The 22,477-nt window shown below is 42.0% G+C and overlaps 1 protein-coding gene across 2 annotated transcripts in view; it reads right to left on the bottom strand.

The window, feature by feature from the left end:
• Positions 1-18,906, bottom strand: part of Arhgef38 (Rho guanine nucleotide exchange factor 38) — a 91,680-nt gene extending 72,774 nt beyond the window's left edge. For both annotated transcript variants that reach the window (XM_041655136.1, XM_041655139.1), the window contains exon 1: positions 18,568-18,906. In XM_041655136.1, the coding sequence (XP_041511070.1) occupies positions 18,568-18,763 (196 nt within the window). In that variant the 5' untranslated portion in view covers positions 18,764-18,906. The remainder of the gene's footprint in view (positions 1-18,567) is intronic.
• Between the last annotated feature and the right edge of the window lie 3,571 nt (positions 18,907-22,477).

Here is a 22,477-nt window from a genome sequence, read left to right as displayed (position 1 = left end):
TACTCCCAATATTATTAATCAAGAAGAGAATGCAAATCAAACACAGTAAGACACCACTCAGTGGGGTCTTGGATTGCTGATAAAGACAAACCACAAGAAATTCCTGCCATGATGTGGAGAATCTAGAACTCTTCCACACAACTGGTGGGAATGCAAAAATGATCCCGGCACTGTGAACAGTGTGATGATTCCTCGAGCGGTCAACAATGGGTTACTATGTAGAGCAGCAATTCCACGTGTGAGTGTGTTTCTACATTAACGGAAGGCACGACGTGCAAGAGGTCTTTGTACACGTGTTTATAGCAGCACGGTCCACGTCAGTGGTCAGCAATGGACAATGGATAAGCAGACTGTAGCAAACACATCACACAGAACATTACTAAGCCTTCAGATAGAAGGAAATGCTGCCATTCATTACAACATGCATGACTATTGGGAACACTGTGTGGAGAGGAACAAACCAGGCAGAAAAGGTTGACTGTGTATGATGTCACCTAATTGAGGTTCTCAAAGCAGTGAAAGACCCCAAAGACGACTGGTGTGGTGGCACCACTTAGGAGGCAGAGGAGGAATTTTGAGGGCACCCCCAGCTATCCAGTGAGACGCTGTCTCACAAAACCAAACTGAAATCACAGAGCTAGAAAGAGAATAGTTGGTAGAATCAGTGAAACATTCTCTTTGCACTTTTAAGAAAGTATTTTTATCTTTCGTGTAAGTGTGTGTTGGTACATCTGCAGACACCTGTGGATGACAGAAGATGGCACTGGGTCCCCTGGAGCTCTACATATGGTTCTGTGCTAAGGCTATGAGCACTGGAAACCAAAGTAAGGTCCTCTGAAGGAGCAGCAAGTAGTCTTAACCCCTGAGTCATCCTGTCACTCTACCCGAGGGTTACAAGGTGAAAATGGTTTTGGACCTCGGTGGTGGTGACATTATAATATTGTGGATATATTTAACATCAGTGAACTATATATTTAAAATGGTTATGATGTTAATCTTTATAGATGTTGCCAGGATTTTTTTTTAATTGAGGGAAATACCACATAATGAGATCATAAAACAGAAGGAGAACAGAGGCATCCAAGGCTTTCTGGATATATTAAAATTTCCTCACAATTAAACATTTATTATAGTAATTGAAAAGGAAGAGGTTTCAATGTCAGAAACTGTTTCAAAATGCAAAACGATGCTGGGTTGAGTTTGGAGCACAGCAATTTAAACAGAATTGACGATATCTTTAAAAATAACACCTTCAAGGATTTCTAAACACCACACGGGGAGCGTGGCTTATAAAAGTGGAGACGTGAGGTATAAATAGGGTAAGCCTTATAACCAAATGCAGCTTTTTTCCAGAAGGCACCCTGATGAAGAACGACCTTCATAGTTAATTACCTTCTTGCATCTCAGCTGTTCCACGGCACCTCATGTGCCGCGCACTTGACTGACAGCCTTGAGCCTGGCTGCCTTCTATCATGCACTGCGTGTGCTGCGTCAAATTTCCTGGCAAAACTGTTATTTCAAGGTAATGTGTATAATAAAGCCGTTCTCTTGGTGTCCAGCAGCATGGCTTGTGACTGTACTGTCAGAGTGAGAGCCACATTGATTGATACTCACCAGCCAACTCAGAGACACACTTCCTGGGCAAGAGGACCATTTTGTTCTCACAAAATGTTAAGATGAGTGTGGCTTCTTGGTGAGATTCAACACAAAGCATCAATAAGTTGCTAAAGGAGGATAACTTGGGCCTGAGAGTGATGGTAATTTTAATACTTCCTACAGTTTCTCCCCCTCCCACTGTTACATGTCTTTATCCCATCTCTTTCATCGCAGCAACGTGTGGATAATAGAAAAGGCACTGTGCTGTTTTGAAGTGTGCAGTTTGGCAGCAGCAAATGCATTCCACTGTGTGCAATCATTACTGCTGCATGTGTCCAGAGCATGTCCATCTTCCCAAGGTGAAACTCACAATTCCTCTTTCTCTCTTTTCTGCCATACTGCCTTTTGTCTCTATATGTTGAACTGCTCTGGGTACGTCAATTTAATGGAATTACAGAGTATTTGTTTTTTGGTACCTGACTTATTTCACTAAGCATAATGTCCTGAAGGCTCAACTATGTCATAGTGTTTATTAAAAGCCTTACTTTTTAAGTTTTAGTAATATTTCATTGCATAAACACACTATATTTTATTTATGAAAGCAAGCTAAAATTGCTTTTGTTATATTAAATCATTGTACATTGTTATTCCCTTACAATTTCCATAATATACTGAGCATGCCTGTAATGCACACAACAATTTTCAAGTATTTGTTAAGGACCAATATTCATTATCTATAATCTTCCTTACAACCTAAAAGTGAAATAATATGTTAATTTTAGTGATGAAGAAACAGCATATGAATATGAGTAGAATTTCTCCAATGATTCACAGATGACACTGAAGAGCTGGGGTTCTAACCAGATGCGCTGGGCTCTGCAGCTGGAGCTCTCTCGCTCGAACCCCCGTCTGGCAATGCTGCTATCATGGTACTCTGTGCGTATGCAATAGGATCTTGCTGGACAGAGGTATGTGCAGGTCAGTGCTGGCGGTGCCACTCACTGCTAGTGACACCAGCCAAACCATGTGGTGCCACTAAATTGCTTCATCTCTGGAAGAGAACTAATCGAAGCTGGCAACGGCAATAATAACAAGATGTCATTTTTAAGTACCAGCTCTGCCGCACAGGATGGACGTGCTTGCTCCTTACCTTTTAACAGACAGAAGTGGAAACACATGGGGATTAAATCACTTGTCAAACATCTCACTGCTTTCAGTGGCGGGGCCAGGTTTGAACCTCCGTTTTTTCATCTGGCTTCAAAACCTTCATTTCAGCCACGACTCACTGCTTGGGACTTGTGGGAGGTGAGAGGAAACCCAGCAGTCACATTGCCCATGTCTGACACAGAGATGGCCCTCCATAAAGAGCCGCTTGTTCTTCATCTTACCAAGAATTACCTGCCATTGGTTCTGAATGGCCCCTAGAGTCCTTCTACCTACCCCCACCTGGGAAATACCCTAAGGACAGGGGCACAGATGGTACATCTATAAGGACATTTCCCCGTCAGCTGGGAAAAGCAGAATTATCAAGGACTACTACAAAGCCAGTTCCATGGCAGGCCTAATGTGTGTGCCATCATTCAGACGGAATTTAAATGAGGTGGGAATTTGCCTTGACTTGCCATTTGCTATAGTATAATAATGATGGATTTCTTAAAGCCCAATCATCTCCCATTTATCTCAAGGCCCAGTCACAGTGCTAAGAAGTTTCTGAGGTTTCACCGAGCATGTCCTGCTTCTCAAGAAAGCTTACCAGTAAGAGGAGGAAGAAGGCTACCCCTGCTGGGGTACCATTGACTATTTTTCTGGGACATGTAGGTGGTAAGTCATTTCGATTAATTAATACTCTTGCTGGTATTAATTGTTAGTGGTTGCTAACAAATCATCATGGATTTTAATGTTCATAATTGTGTTACTTGTTTCTTAGTAAAGGAGAACTGTAAGTGGAAACTTTGCATTCTGACCTTGAGGTTATGTTCGATGCACTTAGCCTCTGGCCCCTGATCCCAGAGATGGCAGGTACATGCATGCCTCTCACAGTTATTTATCAGACAACTTCTCCAGTCACTTGATTGCAGAACAGAAGCGTAATATATCAAAAGTATCTAGCCTCAAATTAATTTATAATTTCATCATAAGCACAAATGTATTCAGAGCTAAATGAAATCAGTAAGTATCAGAATTTGAAGTTAATAATTTTATAAATTACTTACTTGGAGAGTTAAAGAAATTTTGCATCTCATTCAATATCAATTTAAAACTATCTATTGGATTTGAGTAGGTTCTGTTATAAATGTAGTAATGAATAATGCAACAGCCCTTGCTGTCAGGAGACTGGGTAACTAGAGGTAATGATGGGTTATTAAAGTCACTGGGTAAGTCAGCATTTTCCCTCCGCTCCCTAAAACATATGGGGACGTCTATGCACTTCCCTTAATAGTCAATTTTTTGCATTTCCCAAAAATTAGTTGCGTACAGCAGCAAACCTGACTGCATGGCTGCATTTTTATTGTAATTACATTAGCTTAACGAAACACACATAAATTGGCAAAATATGGAAGTGATAGAACATGCGTGTTTCTATAAAAATGGATTTAATGCTTTGAAACAATTTTACAAAGTCAAGTTGCCAAACTGTTACTGCTATATTAGAGTTTGGATGAGACAAATGAAAAGGATTAAGAAGAAAACAATTCTAGAGTGAGCCTGCAAACCAATCACTTTGCAATTTAGAAACATCAGTCATATTGGGGAAAAAGACAGTGTACAGATTAATAATTATCATTCGCTATGGCCTGGGCTAAAAAGTCTAGCGCAGCCTCGAAGCCAGGCTCTTGAGAGGTAACTAGGAGAGAAGAGATGGTATTAGCTAAAGGAGCAGGATATATAGGGCTTGACTAAAAATCAAAATGGAAAACACCTTCACGTGAGGGAAGTATAGTTGTTAGGGGCACGAGAAGACACTACATTTACAGAGACTGTTATGGTACAGATCGTAAAGGCATCCTTAAAAAAATCTCAGACTTTTAAATACTGCAAGTGCTAACTAGTGTTTAGTTTCTGTGCCAAAATACCTAAGGAAAACAACTTAAAGTGGAAATATTTATGACTATGTGTCTATCTCAGTTCATAATTGGATGACTCTAACCTCTCTGGGCCTCTAGACGAAGCACAATGGCAGAAAAACATAGTAGGGCAGGGAATCTCATCCCAGGACAGCCAGGAAGCAGAGAGAGGGACTAGAAAAAGCCAAGGACCAAGATGCCCTGTGACCCACCTACCAGCCACCAGGCTCACCTCACCTCCTATTAATAATAGCATCAGATTATGAATCAATCAATGGATTGATTCCTCAGGGAAGTCAGAGCATCCAGGATCCAATAGCCTCTTTGTGACTGGTTCTACTAGCTGGGGGCCTAGTCTTTAACATTATACCTTTTGGATAGGCACTTTATACCCAAACCATGACAATAGGAAATCGTTGGAAAAAGCAGTGATGCAATTAAGTTTTTTTTTCAAGGTCACTTTGGTCTGTGTAAGACCATATTTGGGAGGAGAGGTTTCTAATCAACCATAAAGCAAGGAAGCAAAGGCAGACAGTTAACTGCACAGCTAAATAGTCTGCTTAGTCTATTTCCATGACAATGATAAGAAGTGAACAAATCAAGAGAAACTTGGAAAGAAATTAGCATGGCCTATCAATCAATGCAGGCTAACAGAGGGGTGAAGCCTAAGCTTAGATTTCTGAGTTGGCTGACGAGGTAATGTATCCATAAAACCAAATAAGGAAAAACAGAAAAATAATGAGGAGGAGACAAAATGATAGTTGTACCTAACTCTATGCTTTACTTAGAGAACAAAACTTATTTCTAGAAAATCTAAGTCTAGGCTGGAGAGACGGCTCAGTGGTTAAGGGTATTTGCTGTTGCAATAGAGGACCAGAGTTTCGTTCCCAGTATATATATCAGCTACTTCACAACTATCTGCAACTCCAGTTCCAGGGACTCCAGTGCTGTCTTCTGGCCACCTTGGACACCAGAAACACGTGTGGTGTACATATATGCATACACTCACTTATACATATAAAACAAAAATAAATACTTTTTTTTTTTTTAGAAAGAAAGCAAAGTAAGCCACGTAAGCAACAAAGGCAGAAACGGAGGTCGGACCATCGTCTTCTCCATCAGCATCAGCATCATCAGCATCACCAGCATCATCAACATCATCAGCATCACCAGCATCAGTCTAATTCTCGATGTCCGTACAGAGCAAACTTCCACTCATTGAATCTAGAGTTTTACTCTCACTGGATCCTTGCCACCTCCCCGGATATGATTATAAATGCTCTTTAACCCAGGTCTTATTTCAAACCTTTCCTCATGCTTGCCACACCCCACAAAATACAAAAGCAAAATAAACAAAAAGCCCTCGGCAGGATGCTGTTGAACCCTCTGGACATAATTTTCACACGGTAAAACTCTTTTATCAGCTAATGGAAATCTGACCCACAGGAAGATGAATGGGGTGAGCCTTCTGTGAAATAGGTGAAAATAAGTGCGTGTCAGGCAGGTTTTGGAGGGAAGCCAGGGAGGTATTCAGAGAAAATATGGAGGAGATGAACCTCCACTGCTCCAAATTTGAAAGCTCAACTACTGGGGGAGGAAAATACTTTACCCTCACTCACAAGGCTTCTGATTTATTTCCTTTGACTGCTAATTGCTGCAGAAGGTAGCAATGTGGCTTTCTAAAAGGAATTCAGCAACACTTACAGGCTTGAAAAATACTGAAGTCGTATTGTTTGAATTTAGAGGCCCTAACAATGAGCAGCATAGCCCAGCCAGGATAATTAGGAGCTAAAAACGGGTGGGCACTTTCTGGAAACGTCTTTATTTCACGGCCTTAGTAGAAAAAGATGAATGAAAAAGGAAGCTGTACGTTCTGAACAGAGTGAGAATGCAGGTAGGAAAATCTTGCCATGCTCAGTCTTTCCCATTGTCTGTGTCTTATTGTTGAGTGTATAGAGTTTTGACTGGATGGAACACTGATTTTTATGCACATACTCATTTATTCGACAAATATTTATTGAGTACCCATAGTGCCTATGAGTGGCTCATAGCTTGACAATTCTACATGTCCTCTTAGGAAACATTTGTGAACAATTACTGTTTTTGTTGTCATAACAGAGAGGTGTGAAGAAGAGCTTCTAGCAGCTAGTCCACAAAAGATGAGGATGCTGTTTATGTCCCACAGTGCATGGGGCCTCACAGAACAACTGAGAATATTCTGTCCCCAAATGTGAGCTGTGGCACTGCTGAGAACTTGGTTCTGATTGTAGCAACAGCAGTGAAACACAAAGCCAAGCCTCGGTCTTTAGAAACATCTAGTTAGGAACGGGGAATAGCAAGACAATTACTGGTGAGAAATATGGCATGCCAGATAGTGAGAGGTGGAACGCTGTGACGGAATGCCATCAGGAACTGGTCACGGTCACAGCTGCCACTGGAGAGAGAGGTCACTGGAGGGCCACTTAGGAGCAGAGTTTCGAGTAGAAACTTCCAGAGAAGCAAGTCAGGGTTTCTGTAACAGTCACAGGACTGATACCAACTATTCTTTTCTTTCCTTCCTTCCTTTTTCCTTTTCTTTCTTCCTTTCTCTCTTCCCTTCCCTCCTTCCTCCGCTTTTGCCTATAATCCCTGAATAAATTTACTGCAAAACTAATTTGAATAAACTGTGAGAAAATCATTTGAGGATCATTGCTTATTCCCTCTTTTTTTAATATTTATTTATTTATTTATTATGTATACAATATTCTGTCTGTGTATATGCCTTCAGGTCAGAAGAGGGCACAAGACCCCACTACAGATGGTTGTGAGCCACCATGTGGTTGCTGGGAATTGAACTCAGGACTTTTGGAAGAGCAGGCAATGCTCTTAACCTCTGAGCCATCTCTCCAGCCCTTCCCTCTTTTTTTTAACTTCTAATTTTTGTTAAATTTGTTTTTGGCTGCTTCATACATGTGCACAAAGCATTCTGGTTATTCTCAACCCCTTCCTCTCGTGTCTCTTTCCCACCTCTGTTTACTCTCAATTCCACACAAGGCCTACTTTTGTATTCATGTCCTTTCATTTTGTGAGCCACTGAGTTTAACCAGGACCATCTGTCTTACAATGTGTTTGGAACTGCCCAGTGGAGCCTGCTGGGCTCACCTGAGCTACACAACTGAAGACAATGACTGCTCCTCCCCAAGAACCAGGAGTAAAGTTCAGCCCAGAGAGGCAGGGCTCTGTGAGTGCCTCCCCAGCCCATGTCTGACTGATGACCCACCCTTTCCTGTACTGGCCCAGTGCAGGCAACCACAGCTGCTGTGTTTTCGTGGATGCAATGACTGTCATGCCAAAGAACCAGCATTTCACAGCCCTGCTCTTTCTCATTGTCAAAGCATGAGACATAGAGGTACGTCATTTTCCCCTCTTTCCATTCCCTCTCTCTCCTCCCTGTTCTTTGTGTTGTCCTGGGAACTGAACTCAGGACTACACATATGTTAGACAAACATTTTATCGCTGAGCTACGTCCCTAGCCTTTCATTACCTATTTAATTATCATGGTAATAGATTTCAGAGAAATAAAAACCAGAATTTGTTTTCCTTTCAACTAACTGAAATTGATTTTTTAAAGTTCTATTTAATCACTTATTGTAGATTCTAAGCATCATCTACAAACAGGGATCCACACATCAGTATATGTATGTATAGTGCACATATACATAATTGTGTAGATACTGTGAGTTATATTCCCTATCATGATCTAATATGAGGTCCTCAGCAATCATACAGATTTTAATACAATCTAAAAATACAGAAAAGTCAAACTACAGTTTGAATATCTTAAAATAAATTTTTAGTTTTTTAATTTAAACAATTTAGAACATACAGCAAAAAAATGTAAGGACTTGAAATTTTGTGATTAGTTTTTCCTCATTAAAAATTGTATTAATACAATTTTAATGCAAACTGATGTAGTGATGTATGAGTTATATTTTGTATACTATAAAAAGCAAATGTGGATACAGCTCAGAGTAGAGCATTAGCCTGGTATATAAGCCCTAGGTTCGGTACCCAGACCAGAAAAAATAAAATGTGTAAAAGTTATTTCTTGTAAATGCAATGTGGTAAGACTTCATTTTTCTCAGAGAATATTGATTTCTCTCCAAATATTCCTTCATCAAAAAGAATCAAAATTTATGCCCTTATTTGACATGTGTATAAAGAAATATTAAAAAATGAAAGGTTAAAGCATAAAGTGAACTTATACTTTGAGAAATATTTAGTTTTGAATAGTTTATTATTTATTTATTTTTTTTAAATTTTTTCTCTGAGCTGAGGACTGAGCCCAGGGCCTGGCACTTGCCCCTCTTTGGTGCTAATTAACAAAAACAACATGGACTCTTTGGATAGAAGCACCATGAGCAGACATCCTGGCTGTCTTCCAGCAAGCATTCTTATTGAGCTGTGTTCTGGGGTTAGTGCTGACCAGCAGTTAAGACCAGCTCCGATAATTCATGTTAGGTTTTTAAAGTAGGCTATTCCAGTTATTCTAGGAAGTACTGACTTTATTCCCTGTGCGCACAGATCTTCCTTATTTACATGTATGTAAAACGTTTTCTTGCAAGTGTAAAATGATACAGTCCTCAAAAATAAGTGCTCATGGTTTTCTTAAAGGTGGTAGTGAATGTCCTTGTAAATCAGGGGATCTAAGGGCTTTGGGACGTTTTTCAAAACATTGTCAAGATTGGTCAATCCCTTAAGAAAAAAACAGAAAACAGGCATGGCTACAGAAGACTATAGCTAGAACAAAGAAGAAAGCAGTTTATCTGTTTACACACACACACACACACACACACACACACACACACAGTGACCTTGGAACACAGGACACTCAGAAGAACTGATGTCACCACTTACTAATGTGACCAGCTTAGTGACAAATACCAATGTTCAGATGGTGTCTGGGTACCTTCCATTTTCAACAGTCAGTGTGTATTTATCCTTTGTTTCAAATCATAGAACATGTTTAATCATTCTGAGTGACCCACCTCTGAAAATCCTAAAAGCCTTCTTGTTTCACGTTTTTGTTCTGCGCCCACCCCACCTACATTTTAGAGGTACGATTAAACTTTTTCTTATCACAGCTTCTGTATTGCTTTTCGTGTGCCTCTGATGTCATAGAGACAAAGGTCATGACAGCAGTAAATTGTATTTTTTTCTTCAATCTGTTGAGTTCTGTTATCTTTCCTCTGCTACAGAAAAACAAAATAACGTAGTTGCAAAAGTTGGCTACCATTAAATACTGGAAAAATTGGAATTATAGAAATACACCAGCCATACGAATCAATACAGCTCCAGTTAACCATTAAATACTTTTAAACCATTAAATGGACAACAACTCAGGGGGTGCGCACCAAATATCAGACATCCCTTAAATACTGAAGTAGGCCTAAGCTTCTGCTCCCAAAAGGAATTATATCTAAATAGGAAAAAGAGAGAGGGTTGGAATACTTATGTGAATTCAGAGGTGAAGACCACTGAAGGAGCTGAACACACCCCTCCACATGTGATTTCCTGTATGGATTATTCTGAGCTGAAGGTGTCTGGGGAGGGCAGCTGCAGGAAGGGCTCTGTCTCTCCCCGTTTTTGTATTCTAAAAGTAAAGCACAAATTTCCACGCCGAGAGGGGTTGACGGGGTCAGGAAGAGCAGAGCTCCTGTCACTGGGGCAGACAGCTCGCATCCTGATGAATCTTCACAACATCCCTTCTTGATAAACCTACAGCCTTCCTCAATTTCTTGCTGGCAGCTGAGCCTCCAATCCTGCTTTTCGACAGTACAGAACTCCAGGTTCATCTGTGTCTTTGGGATTGGTGCTTTTCTCTATCAAGTACTTTGAGTCAAATGAAACAAACAGATTTCAAATAAAATTTGTCACTTTTCTCCCAGTTAATCTGCCTTTTATCAACCCATTTCACCATCCCCATCCAAGACTCTAAGAGGGTAGAGGAATGGTATTTCTTTTCCATGCCACTGTAGGCAGGGACCTCAGGGGAAGGATTGTGGAGGGTGCAGAGACTTCAGTGAGGAGGATCCAGACCTCCAGGGATTTAAGGAAAGAAACTTTCAGCTTGAGCAAAGGCCGCATTCTCAGCCAGGAAGCAGGCGCGTGTTTAACTCTACATTTCTGATTGCTGATCATAGAAAATTGCTGGCACTTGTGCGGGAGGAGACGTCTTCTAATTCTTCAAGGGACTCGCTGTTTTTCCCCGAGTAAAATCAGGACTGCACTGAAGGTAAACAATGCCTTCAATCAGCCATTTCATAACCAACACAGAAGTAGAAATCCGTGACAGCTCTCTCTCTCTCTCTCTCTTTCTCTCTCTCTCTCTCTGTACTGACTTTAAAGACCTAACATCAAGAAGCATTCAGGGAAAACAATTTCTTACTCAGACACCTAGACCAGCAGTGGGATGGTATGGCCTTTCAGCCTCTTCAAGTCACAGCTCCCTGAGATAGCCAGAGAGTTCCAGGCATTCTTTGCCGTGGCCTCAGTGCAGCTTTCCCAGAATTGCTCTTCTCTGATTCGCTAATCAAGGGAGAAATTGCTCCAGATACCCTCATACAAAGGCTTTTAATCACAAGGCTCTATTTTCCTGCTGCATTCACGTTTACAGCTCAGGATTCAGACTGACTTTGTAGAATTCTATTTACAGTCTCACTCACCCGTACACAGAACTGCTAATTTTTGAATGACAGCTCCATAGTTTTGTTTGTTTGCTTGCTTGCTTTATTTTGTTTTGTTTCGTGAGACAGGACCTCTCTGTGCAGCCCTGGATGTCCTAGACAGTGATGCAGAACAGCTTGGTGTTGAACTCATAGAGATCTGCTTGCTTCTGCCTCCCGAGGGCTGGGATTAAAGATGTGCCGCCATATCCTGCTAACTGCATACTTTCATTTGTAACGGTGGTGTCTTCTCCACCTCTGCTACAAACTAGGGCTTTCAGCCTCTTAGATGTATGATGCATTTTATGGGGAGAAAAATAAAGGATAATGGGCATAAAAAATAAAGAAGAGCGTTAAGGTGCTCAACGAAGCAGAAAATAGAGACCGTTAAGCTCCGGCTACCAGAGGGAAGACTTGCTTGGCCTAATTTCGCAATTTTAGTCCCTGAAAAACAGCAGCAATAAGAATTATTTTTAAAAACAGCAACACTGGCTAGGCCACATTGTGAAAGAAAGAATGCGTGTTTCCAAGCAAAAGCCGGCCAGTCAAGCTGTGTCACAAGAGTAGAAAAATGTCACCACATTGTAAAAGGCATGCAGTAAACCCCAAATTGCTTCAACTTGGTATCAGTAAAATGTCTGGCAAGTCGCTTAACTGACTGTATTCTGTTTTCCAATATTGTATGCACCTATCTTCAACCCCAAGTTTTACCATCTACATTTTCAACTACAAACCAGAAGTGCAAAGATTTGGGATTATGTGCTGGTGTGTGGAAGTTCTTTGCTGCCATCACCCTGGTGGATAATGGCGCTCACTTTTTCCCTATTCCCTCCATTTCACTTTCCTCTTACTTTGCAGGATCCTGCATAGAGGGAAGATCACATGCAGGAGGTATGTCACAGCCCCAATTCATGCCTGCCCTTCTCCAGCTACCCGGTGCAAGGGTACAAATGCTTCTGGCATGCCATGCTCACATATCTAAAAGTTATAAACAGAGCTGGCCAACTGTCAAGTGAAAAGTGATGTAGCTTTTTTTTTTTCTTTTTTTTTTTGACAAAGCTAGCTTCATAGCAATCTGAAAGCCAAGTTCAAGCTTAGATTTCTCAGATCGGTAAGAGTGTCATGCCAGAATTTAGCTCAATGCAGGGGCACACGCACTCCTACCTAGCCTTACGGCTTATAAACTTCATCTTTCCCTGTGAGGCCTCCCATCTACCAAGGGCATCCTAGGCGTGGTACAAACACTCCAGTTTGATCCGTTCAAGAATTTCCCCATAATCAGTTACCTCTTGGGACTAACTGAAACACAGCGAAAGTCCATCCATAGGAAAATGGGATAGGAACAGGCCAAAGCAAGCCTACAGCCAACACTGAAGGCTGTGCATCAGAAAATTCCAAGGTTCCAGATGCAGTCTCCACGGGAGAATAAGGCAGCCTAACAGGCAGTAACCTTGATTCTAAGGACTCTCCACTTACTTGGTCAGGAGAGGGCAGCCAGCGACACTCGAGTTTCACCTGGGACCGTATGTGTTCAGTGTTACTATGACAATCCCACTTTCCCCAGAAAACCAACTCGTACAAAAGAACTGATGTTAATATGATGGTGTCAGCTTATAAATAGAATTCTATAAACAGACATTTTTTTTAAAAAAAATCTTCTATACTAGCAGAGGTAAAGATTGTCATGGAATATTTGTTTACATCGTGAAGATGTGTCTTTGCTAAGGCACCTTCTGATTGGTTTAACAAAGAACTAAATAACCAACAGCTCTGCAGGAAGAGAATAGGCAGGACTTCTGGGCAGAGAGAGCAGAAGTCAACAGGATGAATCTAGGCCCGTGGGAGGTGCCAGTGTGATGCGAAGCAAGTCAGACAATGGGACAGAGGAAAGGTAACTGAGCCGTGTGATAGAATGCAGAATACGAGAAATAGCTTAATTAAGTTATAAGAGCTAGTTAGGAAAAGCCTAAGGTAAGGCCATACTTTCATAATTAATAAATCTATGTGTCATTGTTTACCGGCTGTGGGCCCCCATGAGAAACTACCAAAGATGAACATTAATCTAGTCTTCCTCTCTTACTGGTCTTTCCCCAGCTCTGTTACTATTTTTAGATACATTTATTTTCATATCTGGCATCCCCTCCCCCCAGCATCTTTCTTCTTTCCTTTCATTCTCTCTCGCCACTTGATTCCACATTTCATGCACTGGTAAAATTCTGATTTTTATGGATAAGAAAAACCACACAACTAGAAATAATACCTTCCGTCTTTAGGAAAGTTATCGAAAAGCCAGCCCTAATCAACACAGGGTTGTGTTGGAGTCGCTGCTTTCTTGTGGCTCGCGATTTCAAAGAAATTTCCTAACACCTGCAGGACACCTTGACTCTCTAGTGAAAAAGAAGGCACTGGAACACACTTCCATTTTGTTGCTCCGCATAAATGAGACAGAAACTACTGGAAGCAGTTAGACTTTCTTTTCAGGGCTTGTTCTCCAAACAAGCACACACCTCTTTTGGCAGGTGTTAAGTTCCTAGTTCTGAGGCGTTGTCTTTAGCAAATGGTGTCTGGAGGCAGCAGAAGGAGGCAGGAACGGGGATGGCTCTGGCTTAGAAACACATAGGTAGTTTACCTTTCCTTTCAGGGCCTCCTCCATGAGGCCTGGAGCAAAACAGTCACAAGTCTTTCTTTGCAAGTAGCTCCCACTCGCTCCAGAATATTCTTTAGAAACACAATACATTGAGTGGACTCATAATTTGGCAAAGTTCAACTTTTCAGTTGAGCTGTGTTCCTCGTATGATGCAATCTGTCTGAAGTGTGTGCCTTAGGGAAATTTGTTTTTTTAGCATTAGAGTACCAAAGCCTTAGGATTCTATAGGAAAACCTGCCAGTTCTTTCTTAGTGGTAAGAGATCTTTCTTTTCTGAGGAAAGAATGAAATATAATAAAAGAAGGATGGGAATAAGATGCCATCGGCCCTGCTAAGAGTATAAGTTTTGACTCCTGTTATCAGAGATAATGGCATTTTTTTTTCTATTTACTCCCATTCTCAGAGACTGCTTCACTAGCAAAAATATTTACCAACTATAAAAACTAACTAGAGGCTGAAAATACTATTGGTCAGTTCTAGCTTTTCTAAGCTTGTATTATAGATTGTGTGGCATAAGGGACACACTTTTGTTCCTCACCATTCTACCGGCTGTGAAATCCAAGGTCAAGTTCCTAGCAGACCCGATTTCTGATGAGGGCCTCCTTCCTGGTTTACAGGTATTTATACCAGTGGCAGCAAAGAGACAAGAAAGCTTCTTGAGTGTCTTTCAAAGCCATCACTTCCATCTATTAGGGTTCTTGTCCAGATCTGATTACTTCCCAAAGGTCTCATTTCTAAATATCATTTTTTGGACTAAGTATTACTGCGAAAGTTTGGATTTATATGTAAAAACATATGGTCTGAGGGGCAGAAACTGCATCAGTAACATCCATGGTTACGGTTTCAGACAAGACCGCAGAACCTCAGTCACTGACATTTTAATAAAAAGCATAAGCGGCGCAGAAATATCTCGAGTGCACACACATGTCAGTGTATTCTTTATATAGATAGTTACATATGCAGATGTATAGAACCAAGACATGCTTAATTCAAATAAGGTTAATACAGGTAATCCTATACGAAATCCTACATTTTTACAGCTCGACCTCTAAGCTCCCCCTGATGTTTCCTCTACTAAGGCCCTCAGTAGGATGAGAATAAGGAAGCTAGCTAATCTGAAGGGTGAGATGGATGACCGTAAGGAATGGGAGAAGGGTGAACAGAGTATAGTCACTGCACTCTACGATGCAGAGTGAGACATGAGATAGACCGCCACCAAAATGAAGTCATTGTGTGTGCAATTCTGTACATTCACGTGTTTTGTTTGAATGAACAATCATGTTGATTGCTGGAGGTATGAACCCTCCCGTATGAAGGCACTTGCTGATGCCTAAGCTTTATTCAGGCTTTGGTGTCTGCTCATGTCCTTTGCCTGCATGGGTCAGAGCATTCAAATCATTTGTTATGTTGAATAGTTACTGAATAGGTCAATACTATCGAGTAGTTACTTGTGCTGGGCCTGACTCTATATGCAGAAATGGGACATTTAACAAAGCAAGTCTCTTTCATGGAGTATATGTAGGGGGAGAGGTTGGAGAGGGAAGGAGAGTTGATATAAGCAATAAGGAAGAACATTGTACTTCAGATGAAATACCGTGAAGAAGTTAAAATCCCCCTGCTTCCCATCTGTACTTTCTCTCTATCTCCAGCTTATCATGTTTTAGAGACCTAATAACTTCCTCCCCCCACTGGTTGTTCGGAACCTTTGATCCAGCCCCCACTTCCACCAAGCTGCCATTTTGCATCTGTTTGACTTTCTTATCTTTCTCATGCCGACTACAAGGCTTTGAGGAATAAAATATGTCCTTTTTTTAAAAATGACATTATCCTTGTGCTTTGGCTCAACATTAAGACAAGACACAACATATAACATATATGACCAACCGATTCACTGAATAGTCTGGTGTAGGAGTAAAGAAACCCAGTGCTGGGTTTAGGATCCAACTATCCCTGCACAGCCAAAAGTGTATCAGGAACCAAAAGTGGGAAGATGGCCTTCTACAAGGTCATTACTTTAGAGATGTTTTCTGTGGCCCTGATCCTGTAGTTTTTATGAAAAGCTTCATTTAAAATAATTATTATTGCAACTTAAAATTTAATCAGCTAAAACATTATAAAAATTAAAAACAACAACAACAACAACAAGACTGCCTCGTGTGAATTAAAAGGTAAGCTCACAGACACTGGAGAAAGATCTGTTTTTTCAGGACCAACGAGCAGGCTTTGGCAGAGAATTACTCAAATAACAACACACCACTCTGAACAACTGCCTGAATGAATTGAGGTCTGTACAAGTACTGGAAATTCCAGTCTTCGAAAGCATCCTGACCTCAAAATCGTTTTGGACCATCTTTCTAGGGCTCTATCCAGCCCAAGTTGCCTTTTTTAAAATTCCTCCTGGGGGCTACCAGTTCCAGCAAAGATGGAGGCCAAACCTTTGCCATTTCAATAAGGGAGAGATGTAGGAGTCACCTGACCACAGTCCACTGTGGGCATTGAACAAACCAGACAGAAAACCCACAGAGCTGCCTGCCTTGAACATAGCGGAGGAAATGCCTCCCACCGCTGCCGAAGCATCTGCTGTAAATGAATCCTGAACGTCCCCTTAGGCATTAGAATTTAGGTTTCACTGGATTGCGGCTAAACATGTTTCTTCTCAGAAGTCCAGCTAAATTACAGCTCTGATGTGTCCTCTACACTCCCTGGTGATCCCTCTCCCCCCACCACACACACATACACAAGTACTTCTAGGAACATGGGTGAACTCTGAGTCTTCTTTCCATTTCCAAAGACAACATCCAGCAGAACAAACAAAACTCACAAACCAAATGAAGTGTGTAGGCCGCCTGCAGACTTTGACAGAGCGACTAACAAACGCCCACTGGGTTTTGTGGCTGTCGGCCTATTTTGTTGAATACAGTTCGGAAGAGAAGAGCAAAACTTAATAAGTTCCAAAATTATTCCTAACATTTCTTTGATGGAAAGTCTGAGGCAGAAAGATGCTGGATTAGTGAAAGCAATGGAAGAGGTATTGCTGAGAACAATGTGGGGGGACTTCTGAATTCCTGTATAGCCTATCTTTATCAAGGGGCAAAAAGAAGTTAGAAAACATAAGACAGAAACGTTTGGATAAATATCCTGCTTGGCCTTTAGTATGGCACCCAATGTTCTTGAAATTGAAAATAACTATTGTTCTTATTTACAGAGCATATAATATCTGTCAGCCAAGGTACTAGAGGTTTGTGTAATTGTCTAATTCAATCTTCAGCACTATATGACAGATATCATTAATCTCACGTTCAAAAATAAGAAAGCAGGAGCTCAGAAATTTCAAGACATTTTTCTTCAAAATCTTGTATGTAGTAAATTGAAAAGTCATAATTGCAGAACCAAGTGTGCATGACTAAAATTTGCATTCTTCCCAACATTGCCTGGAAGGATCAAATACTATTCCTCATTAAACACAGCTTCTTTAAGGATAAAGACTGACACTGCAATTTAGTGTTGAGCCATGCAGAATTTTCAAAAAGCATTATGCCCCAGTTAGAGTTTTTAAACATTTAATTTAAATGCATTTGAGTTGATTAATTTGCATAACTAAGTCTAGGCTTGTTTCCGAGGAAAGCGCTCCGCTAACAAGTGTGTCCCATTGGTCCTTTAGTGTTGTTGCCGTTTTGAAGTCTAAAATGACAAGTCGCAGTGGGCTCGGGGCGGGGGGTTCATGCCCGCTTTGTGCACAGAACAGGAGAGACAGGATCTGGAGGCTCACATGGCAGGTGCAGCCACGGAGACAAATCCCTGCCTGCTGTCATACCAAATGAAGTCTTACCGACCTTTAGAGGGGAGTCGAGAGGAGAGAGGACTCCAGGGCCAGATAGGGAAGACGTGTTATAATAATGATGCCAAATTATCTTACCACCATCACAGAAGTAAAGTGGTTATTTCCTACGTGGTCACTCAGCATTAAGTGTGCGGAACAGCTCTGTCCCGCTCGGAGGCTATTCAGTCCACTCTGAGGGCATGCTCATTAAAGTGATTTTCCAGCAATTCTTTCAGAGCATCCCACTGACTATAACACTATTTAGTTTTCACAGACATGATTATAGTTCCACATCCCTGTTTAAGGTAACTTCAGTCATGGCTTAGTACAGTTTCCTTGCTAGAGCTCACAGTGTGACATCTTAGAGCCACCTACCGGGATAAACTGCCTCTTGGAGGTTTTAAAATCACGTGTGTACCAGTCCTTCCCCCTTTTTACGTTGGATGGGGGAAGGAGGAGGAACAAGGAAGGTAGAGGGAAAAAAAATATTACTCTCACCAGAGAAAATTGAACGGCATTAAGAAAAATTCAGCGGGGGCTCTTTAACCATTGATTCTCATCATAGAAATTGTCTCTATGTCTCATGAGTCCCTTTTTCAATTTCATTTTCTTGTTTCGTAAGAAGGGAAAGTTGGATCTGATTTTCTACTCTGCCGCAAGTGTCCCTGCAAATGGGAACGGGCCAACCTAGACCTGGAGGAAAGCCACCTGCAGCAGCTTCCTTTCCTTTGGTTACCTTGCAGTTTCTGGTTGTATTCGGTCCTGTCAGACTGGCTCCTCCTCAAGGTGCCAGAGTGGTCCCCAGGAACACTGCTGTCCACCACAGTGTCTGTCTTCCTTCTCTCCAGCATGTACAGCCTGGGTCTCAAGAAGGTCAGGTTCTTTCTCTTGCTTCCCATGGTTTCCTTCCCAGCGGCTTCCCTGGGCTCCATCTGAGGCCGTGAGACAAACTTTGGAGGTTTGCAGGCAATGGCTGGTTGCTTAAGCGCCTCAGGGTGAACCTCGGCATGAATTGACCCCCTTCTAACGACACAGCCTCACTGCAGGGTTACCTGTCTGTGAGTGCTACCTGGAGTCCCCGAGCTCCACCCCTATGAGGTCATTCTTTTTTTTTTTATACCTACCATCCAACAGGGGAAGTTGCCACCTGTTACCCGAGAGACCTGCGCGCTGAGTTAGGCAAAGCAGGTACTCTACTGTCACATGCTACCGAAGCAAACAAAAATCTCATTGTGTGGGGTGAGGGCTGGGGGTGGGGAAGGGAAAGCGAGCGAGGTGGGGCAGGGAGGAGGGCAGGGAAGGACATTAGCAGAACCCACAGCCTGTGGCTTGAATGCGTGCCCGTGGGTGTGTGCAGGTGCACTCTGAGAACTGTGTTGTGACCGGCCACTGGGAGCCCTGGGCCGCTTTCCTCCGGTCTTCCACCTGTGGCTCTGAAGTCGACCTGCCGCAATGACAGTTTGCATTTTATTTGGAGTATGTGCCCTCAAGTGCTGGCATCCAGCGATTATCTGCTACCATCCGACTGGCTAAACCCTGATCAGATCTCCTAAGAAGTAAAGACTGACATTTGAGAGTGATTACCCCCACCCCCAAAAGGGTCAGGAACTGGAGAAGAGTGAAATCCGCCACCCCCGCCCCCTGCCCAGAATCTTCTCTGTCGTTTTTTTTCCATATGCCGCCTTTGCATAAAGGGGTGCCTCCTTTCCTGGTCCCAGCCTTGTCCTCCTATGTCTTGGTCCTTAGGAAAATAATAGATGGGTTCAAGATTAATTTCTTCAGGATCTGTCTCGCGTAACTTCACCAGGGAAGCGCGAGGAAGGGGCAGTGTCCTTTGGAAACACGGGAGGAGAAGACAGGTTTGAAAACTAGGAAGCATGAAGAAGAAATGGAACAAAGCGGTACAGGCCTTTCATTGTTTGAAGTTGTTTTTCCTCGTATTTGTTGAGATCTCCCAAGGGAGAGACGGCAGAAGCTCTGGGAATGCGCTGACTGTATTGTGCACAGCCTTGTTAGGGAAAAGAGAGACGCTAAGGAGACAACTAGCTTCTCTTCTGCAAAGGGACCACCGGCTTCCACCTGCCCAGTGTGAATATTGCTCCACTCCATCTTGACCTGATTACAAATGAGGAGAAAGACAAAAACCATCTTCCCAACTCGGGATATGTAGGCTGAATGTAATTTGCATAATTACCTCAAAAGATAAATGATAAATCCTCACCATAGTGACATCCATATATAGATTGGCATACTGAATGGCTTTTATTTAAGATAATTGAGACTTGTTTTTTTTTTTTAACAAGCTCTCCTAAGTATATTGAATAAATACCTTTAAGGTGACTTTTAAAGCTGTAAAATGAAGTTTATTATTTATTAAAATATTTCACTTGTTCACCTAGTGACTTTCAGAGCTCTACTCTTCAGTATAATGTTATAATTGAAAAATTATGCCATTAAAACTGCAAGAAATTTGGAGAATAAGAGGTCTAGAGACCAAACACTTAGAAATCCTGTCAGTGGTCCATACAAGAACAGAAAATGAGCAAAAACGGATAAAACATTTGATGTTTTTACATGATAAATTTTTTATATGCTTGCTTTATTTTTTCATTTTTGTGAGTGTGTGATATGCATATGTGTGCGCATGCATGTTTGCATTTGTGTGTATGCACTTGTGTACATATGAGTGAAGAACAGGTGGTTTGTTGTCAGAAATTACTCTGGCTCAGTTTACCCTTCTCACGGAGGCAAGCCTCTTAGTCAAACCCAGGGCCGGCCTCTGTGGCTAGTTCTGCTGGCCAGCCATGCCTTGCTAGTATTTGCAGGAGTTCTGGGGATCAGAACTCTACTCCCTTTGCTTGGGCAGCAAGTTCTTTGCCCATTGAGTCACCTCCAGATCTCATATTGCTTCAGGGTTTGTTTGTTTGCTTGTTTGTTTAGATAATCTCACTATGTAGCCTTGCTGGGCCTGGCACTCACTATGTGGAGGATAGGGGCCTTGAATGCCCAGAGATCTGCCTGCCTCTCCCTCTTGAGTGCTGGAATTAAAGGCACATGTCACCATAGCTGGCATAGCTTTGGTTTTTTTATACAAGATCTTTGCTTTTTTATATAGGCCGACCTAGAACTCACAATGCTGTATTTGTTCTCTGCCTGTCTCGCCTTCCTGGATCCTGGGATTCAGGGTGGGCCACTGTGCCACCCAGGTTAAACATCTGAGAAAGGTGTCATCTCTGCAGTAGATGTAGCCCTTCATCTCGGGAAAGTTCTGCCCTTTGCTTGTGGCTGGGCATTTCAGAAAGACTGCTGTACGTGCATTTGAAAATGGCAGAAGCATTGGAAATGACAAACATATATAACATTGATGCTGGATGTAGCCCATGACACGGCCAGGGATGAGGTTGCTGGTAATGTTTAAAGGGTATACAGCTGACTCTTGTGGTTTCCTAAGTCATCATTTTATCTCGATAGGATTTTTTCCTAAGTGTTTCAAATGGACCCATCCACTCACACAGGCAAATCTAGATATGATAGTTTTTGCATTAACCTAAATGTTTCAAGTGGACCCATCCACAGAGGCCAATGTGGAATATGTTCAAACAGTTCCTTAATCTGCCAATATTTCTGGAACAAATTTCTATTTCTAAAACAAACATTAGCATTAGTAATCTGGTAGATTTATTGATTTTACTTTTAATGATGGACACACACACATATTATAGGTTCTGTAGATTCTGTGGCAAATGTATGCTTCATTTATTTCTGATGTTTTATCTTAAATTTTAAAAATTATATTTCATTAATTGCCTTTGTGTTGGCTCGCAAGTGGAGGCCAGAAGACAGTTTGCAGGATTCAGTTCTCTTCCTTCCTCTCTGTGGGACCACAGGAAGAAGTCAGGCCTTAGGGACAAGTGGTAGGCACCGTCCGCTACTGAACCATCTCTCCGGCCCCTTAAACATTTTCAAATTAAGCTTAGAAACAGTCAAAGCTGTTGCTGTGGTTTAAATCTGAGATGCTCTCCAGACCACATATTGGGTTAGGTCAATGCTAGCTACCAAGTGAATGGATGCTGAGGGTTATGACTAAGCCATGGATGACCCCTTCAGGGATAGATGCATAACACAATGGTATTACCAGAGGGTGGTGGGAAATAGGAACTGGGCCCTGGTGGGAGGAAGCAGCCACTGCGGCATGCACTGAGAGGATTGTCTTTTCTCTCCCACTCTTCTCTTTCACTGATAGCTGACTTCCTCTCCATCGCTTCCTTTCCCCAAGACACTCCGCCTCGCACAGGTCCAGGAATATTGTAGGAAGCCAGCCTAGACTGACACCTCTGTGAGGCAAGATAAAATAAACAACCCCTCCCGTAGGTCAGCTTTTCTCAGGATTGTGTCACAGTGTCGCAAACCTACTAACCGTAGTTTATGCCGTCAGCGACTGGGGCAGACATTGCCAGTGGTTTACTGTTTTCATCCTCACACCCACTCCCCGTTGCCACTCTTAGAAGAACCACAACCATTGTCTTATGTAGTAATATGGGGCGGCAGGGCTGCGTCCCCCACACCCGGCCGCCCACATGGCTAGCTTATGCCCCGAAATAACAACACACAAATTGTATTCATTTAATCACTGCTTGGCCCTTTAG

The sequence above is a fragment of the Microtus oregoni genome, unplaced genomic scaffold (genome assembly GCF_018167655.1).
Source record: "Microtus oregoni isolate MIOR12 unplaced genomic scaffold, Mior012 000000F_ref0000247, whole genome shotgun sequence".
Taxonomy (NCBI): Eukaryota; Metazoa; Chordata; class Mammalia; order Rodentia; family Cricetidae; genus Microtus; species Microtus oregoni.
Note: the sequence above shows the minus strand (reverse complement) of the source record. Positions and strands in the feature narration are given on the sequence as shown.